The sequence below is a fragment of the Malurus melanocephalus genome, unplaced genomic scaffold (genome assembly GCF_030028575.1).
Source record: "Malurus melanocephalus ecotype Western Australia unplaced genomic scaffold, MMel_1.1 scaffold_462, whole genome shotgun sequence".
Lineage (NCBI taxonomy): Eukaryota > Metazoa > Chordata > Aves > Passeriformes > Maluridae > Malurus > Malurus melanocephalus.
In genome coordinates, this window is record NW_026623694.1 from 287,298 (window position 1) to 293,044 (window position 5,747).

The following is a 5,747-nucleotide window of genomic DNA, read 5'->3' on the forward strand; positions in this document are numbered from 1 at the left end:
CCCTGAGCCGGGCAGCAGGCGCGGTGCCACCTTACCTGCCGTGACTCACCCTCCGTGTGGCACTGCCTGCTCCAGCCTTGAGGAAGCCCTCGGTGGGAGAAGATTCCAAAAYAGGGAGGTGCTGGGATCCCCCAATCCCAGGCAGGAAGGGTGCTGGGATCCCCCAAAGCCAGGCAGGGAGGCACGACCCTTCCCAGCCCATATTCGCCCACCAACAGGCGCAAAGCCACGTCTTACCCACCCTGATGGCACTGACAGAAAAAAAAAATAAAAATTAAACAAATGAAGGCAAGCATTGAGGGCACGGCCATGATTTGATGTSATCTGGACCAGGTCACCTCTGTGCCCCTGATGCCAGCTGGGCTCAGCAGCCAATATCAGTGCTTCGGGTCTGTGTGGGTGGGGCAGGAAAATGCCCAAAATCCAGGGAGTTGCTGGACAAGCCGCTGATCAGAGGCACCAGATGTTGCTGGTGCCTAAATCAGGGAGATAAATCAAAGGGACATGAGCATCCCTTGGAGCCCTAAACCCCAAAGCAGACCCCAAACCCCAAAGCCCAGCCCCACCGTGAGGCACTGGATGAAGAGCCTCCAAAACCAAAATTCAGGCTCCCCTCTTGGCTGCGTCTCTCAGCATCACTGATTTACCGAACTCATTTTATGGGGATGATGAAGGGCACATCTTTGTTTTAAGAAGACAAAAAGTGTGCGTCTGGAGGATTGTGTGTTATACACCTGCTGGATCTTCTCTCTCATGTTCTCACTAAATCTGGGAGGGCAACTCTGGTTCATTCTGTGCCCAGAACAGATTTTTTTTCCTCAGCCCCAGGAGGGCTGTGACAACTTTTTCCCCTTTAAAATAAGGGCTTGGGGATGCACAGACTGTTGCACCTGGACCCAGCACACATGGGCCTCCCTCAAACTCCCTCAAAAAGAACAGCCACACTTCGGTGATTGCAGAAGAGAACAATCATTTTACAGGTGTAGAGATTTTGTTTTACAAATGCTTGCATATCTTTCAACTGTATATACACACATAAGGAGGCAACAAGGAAAAGAACCTCCTAAAGAAAAATSCCCAAACATTGACTCAGCTGCACTCACCCCCTCCCATAGCTCCCCGTTGCACCGGGATTGCGGGAACCGTGGCCACGACCCTTTCAGGACGCGCGGCGTTGGCGCTGGTGGCTCCTGGGGCTGATCCCACTGTTTTCCCACCGCAGCCGCAGCACCGCAGTGCCAGCCCCGTCCGCTCTCCATCGGGATGCTGCAGGGGGTACCGGGGAGAGGGCGTGAAACCCTCCCCAAAGCGGCCGCGTGGAGCCCTCACCCCGCCACGGTCCCCTCTGCCTCGGGGCCACCTGGGGACACCGCGGGTGGGGACACACGGCACAGCCCCGCAGCTCCCAGGACACTGCTGCGGGACCGCAAGGAGGAGGGTGGGAATTTGGGGAAGGTGGGAATTTGGGGATGGTGGGAATTTGGGGATGCTCCCGTAGCCGCGCATCCACGGCCCAGCAGGGGAGCAGTGGCCCCGCGGGTCCGCGCATCCCCGGTCCTGTGAGAGCAGAAACAGCACCAGCACCGAGAGGCAGCTCCCGACAACCGAGGGGAAGGTCTGGGATGGGGGAAAAGTGAGGGAGATTGTCAGGAGAAACAATTTATCTCCCGGATTTCCCCGGCTGGACCGCGCCGGCAGCGGCTGAGGATGGCACGGGCGGGAGCCGGGGCTGGCAGGGCKCGCACCGAACTTGCCCAGAGGGACACAGGTCCGGCTGGGGGTACGAGTGGCCCTGGCACCCCACCGCCAGCAGCGAGACCCACCCCTGGCTCCCGAGTTTGGGGGCTGCCCCACCAGTCCTGGGGGGGAAATTGCTCTTTGRGGGCAGCTCTCGCCCGTCCCGTGAGTCCCATCGGCACCACGGGGCACCAATAAATCAGTGACCAATTAAGAGTTAATTAACGCAAGAGAGGGTCCCCAGCCCGCACCTGCAGAAGTGGCGGGGGATCCCCCCCTCCAGAGCACTCACGAACTCATCACACACATCCCCATCCTGCTGGGATCCCCCAGGAAATATTTCCCCGTTCCTCACTCTCCGCAGGAAAGTTCCATGAGGAAGAGGAGGCGGGAGGGGGGAAGGAGGACAGGACACCGCTACRTTTATTCGTTTAGATTTTATTGGGGTGGGGGGCAAGAAAGGAGGGGGGTTGCCTTACAGTTGAAGGGGTTACGGCACCAAAAGTCACACGTACGCTGTCCCCGTCCCCGCTGCGGGGCGAAGGTGCCGGGAAGCCCCAGCCCAGGCRGGGGAAGCAGGAGCGCGGGGCTGCAGCCCCGACCCGCCACAGCGGGCTCGAAACAACCACAACGAAAACCGAACCAAAAAACACACTCCGAACCGCCGTCCGCCCCCCCTCCCCGGCCCCAAACCAGAGCTGCTTGTCCCTGCAACCCTCCCCCCAAAAAAAGAAACCAAAACTTTTTTTTCCAGCTTCTTTTTTTTTTTTTTTCTTTTTTTTTTTATTTTTTTTCCAAAAGTTTTGGGGTTTTTGGTCTGCAGGTTCTGGGTCAGCAGGGCAGCCTTTGCCTCCCCCTTTGCCTCCCCTCTGAGCACCTCCCACGGCCGCTGCCTCCCCCCTCACCCTCAGCCCCAGGACGGCACAGCCAAGGTTGTGCAGAGCCCTCGACGATGGACGGAGGACGTGAGACGGGGAAAGATTCCTTTTTTTTTTTAGGGAAGAAAATTAAAATGAAAAAAGACTTTTTTTTTTTTACTTTTTTTTTTAACGTTCTGTTCCATGTTAGACTCTAGATAAATGCCAACCCAACAGCATCAACTAAAAATAATCGTGGTCACTGGAACGGACCGAGTATTTACATCATTCCCGCCGCTCCCCGCGGCAAGAGGCTGTACAGGACTGGCACGCCGGGGCTCCCGCGCCCCCAGGGGCTGAGGGTCCCCGCACAAAGCTGGGGTGGCACTGGCAGGGCAGGAGCCAGCCTGCGCCTCTGCCCGGGGGGCAGCCGGGGACACGCTAGGCTTCTTAATCTTTTTTTTTTTTTTTTGTTTAAACTCCTCTTCTGTTGCGTTTAAAAAAATAATAATTATAATAAACCTGGTGGAGTGGTGCAGGAAGCAAATAAATATCAGTCAGTAGAGATGGGGGCGGCAGGACCTGCCCGGGGCATCGCCACTGCTAACGAAGAGGGAGGACGAGGAGGAGGAAGAGCCAAAGTCCTGCCCAGGAGGCGCTGGGGAGTCCCGGGTCGGGGGTCAGCGGCAGCTCAGTGGGGTCACTGGGGACGGTGACCGGCCCCTCACAAGACCTGGAAGCGCCAGGACGCCTGGTCCTTGTAGTCAAGGCAGTCGGGGGAGTTGAAGTTGAGCTTCCAGGAGGCAGCGGCGGCGGCGGCGGGCTCCTTGTAGTCCAGGCAGTCGGAGGAGTTGAAGGGCAGCCCCGCGCCGCCGTAGCCTTGGTGGTGATGGTGGTGGTGGTGATGGTGGTGGTGGCCCGAGCTCTGGCTCAGCGGGTGATGGTGGTGGTGGCCCGGCACCGAGGAGGGCCCCATGGGGCTCAGCTGGTGGGGATGGTGATGGGAGTGCATGGGCGCCAGGTAGGAGCTGCAATCCACGCCCCCGAAATAGGACGAGGAGGGCGGCGCGGGGTAGCCCTGGCCGTAGCCCCCGCCTTGGCTGTAGGACACGGGGTAGGAGGCGGAGGCGGCCGAGGCGGCGGGGCCGGCCCGCTGCATGCAGGAGGCGGCGGCCGGAGGCAGCGGCTCGGGCACCGTCACCCCCGCCGGCGCCGCGCCGGGAGAGATGGAAGCCGGGCTCCAGATGGACGAGGCCGGGGTGCTGAGAGAGGCCGGGGCGCCCACCGGGGCCGACGAGGCCGAGCTGGASGAGGAAGACGAGGCGGAGCTGGAGGCCGCTGCCGGCGGCGTGAACTGCCCGCTGCTYTCCGAGCCCGAGCTCTCCCGGGCGGGCGACGATTTCTTCTTGGCCGGGCGGCTCTTGGCCCCGCCGCCGCTCTGCTGCTGCTGCCGGCACTTGGCGCGGCGGTTCTTGAACCAGACCTGCAGGGAGAAAACGGGGAGCGAGGARAGCGGTGGGGTGAGCAGGGGACACACGGTCCCGGCAGGGGCTCTTCAGCCTGCGAGCACCCAGCCGCCCCCACCCTGGCACCAGTTCTGCCAGTGCCCACGCCCAGCCGCTAACGCCGCGCACCCCTTGCGCCCGCAAAAATTCCACGCCCGCCCGGCATCCCGGCCACCCCATAATCTGCCAAAAGCGAGGATGACCAGGGTCACCGGCTCTGGTGTCCCAACATGTGCAGATCCCTGGCACAGTGACAAATACATGGTTTTGGGGGACAGATCCTGCSTTGGGTGCTGCCTGCACATCCCACCCCGTTGGGTATCCAGGGAGCAGTGCCCAGAGGGAATACCTCGGGAAGCACCCAGGTAGGGCTGCTATGCCCTGGAGCAGGTGGAGRGTGACAGGAAAATATTAATAAAATAAAATGAGTGCAAGGGGATAAAAAATAATGCTGCCTTTTCGGCCGAATGTCCCCACAGCGGGACAGATGGGAGCCCACGCACATCCCTGTCCCGAGGAAAGAGGGATGAGCGTGGCTGGAGCACCCGGACTGAGCGGTGCCAGCTGAGCTGGGGTGGCCCTATAGCAGGATTCCCCCACGCAGGTGCGGTACCTGGACTCGCGATTCGGGCAGGTTGATCTTCAGGGCCACTTCCTCCCGCATGAAGATGTCGGGGTAGCGGGTCTTGGCGAACAGTGCCTCCAGCACGTCCAGCTGCGAGCGGGTGAAGGTGGTGCGCTCCCGCCGCTGCTTCCGCGGGGTGGCTGCGGGATGAGCACCCCAACGCCGGTCACTCCGGGTCCCCTCGCACCTCCCGCACGCCCCGGCACGGGGGAACCCCGCTGTCCCTGGGGTAGGGGCCTGGGGGGCAMCCCCAGCGCTGACCCCACAAAGCGGCGGTGTCCCCAAACACCCRCGGCTGCCGGACCCCGTCCCAATGCGGGCAGGGAGAGGGGCACAGGGCTGGGGAAGGACCAGGCCTGGCTCCAGCGGGAGATACGGGGCGATTTCGTTGTGTTGAAATAAATTACTTTTTTTTTTGTTCAATTTAAAACTTTTTCATCCTTAAAAATCCCTGTGAAAACGAAGGAATCCCGGAAACAAGGGGGAAATTCAGCTAGACCCCAAACTCCACAGGTAGGGGTGCAGGCAAACGGGGGGACCCAGCCCACAACCCACCTACACCGTGGCCAAGCTCCTCCAAACCTGCACGGGATGGAAGTTTTCCCTCTCTTTGCTGTAGGGATGGCGGGACTGGGGGTGGGGGGACTCACCCGGGTACCCCACGGAGGGATGCAGCAGGTCCATGGCGGGGCCCGTCAGCCCCAGCCCATTCATGCCGTAAGGGGGCTGTTTGAGGTAAGACATCATGCTAGAAGCCGGGTAGTTTCCTCCAAAATCCCGCAGAAGAAAAAAAATCAAAATCAAATCAAATGTATGCGGTGGGGAAGGGGGAAATGGAGGGGGAAAAAAACTGACAAAAAGAGCCCCCGCAAAAAAACCAAACGAGAGGCAAAAAAAAAATTTAAAGCCAACGACAATTAAAAAACGGAGCACAAAGTCGGTGTGAAAGGAGTTTTTTTCGTTCCGTCCCGCCGTCACCGCCGCGAGGTCCTCGAGCGATCGCAGGTGAAGTGAGAGAAAAAA

General features: G+C 59.9%; 1 protein-coding gene across 1 annotated transcript; it reads right to left on the reverse strand.

Moving 5' to 3' along the window:
• Positions 1-2,171: 2,171 nt before the first annotated feature.
• Positions 2,172-5,740, reverse strand: OTX1 (orthodenticle homeobox 1). Its single transcript, XM_057380594.1, has 3 exons — positions 5,375-5,740; positions 4,713-4,864; positions 2,172-4,077 (listed from the first exon to the last, which is right to left on the reverse strand). The coding sequence occupies exons 1-3, from the start codon at positions 5,469-5,471 to the stop codon at positions 3,319-3,321; spliced, it is 1,008 nt and encodes a 335-aa protein (XP_057236577.1). The 5' UTR covers positions 5,472-5,740; the 3' UTR covers positions 2,172-3,318.
• Between the last annotated feature and the right edge of the window lie 7 nt (positions 5,741-5,747).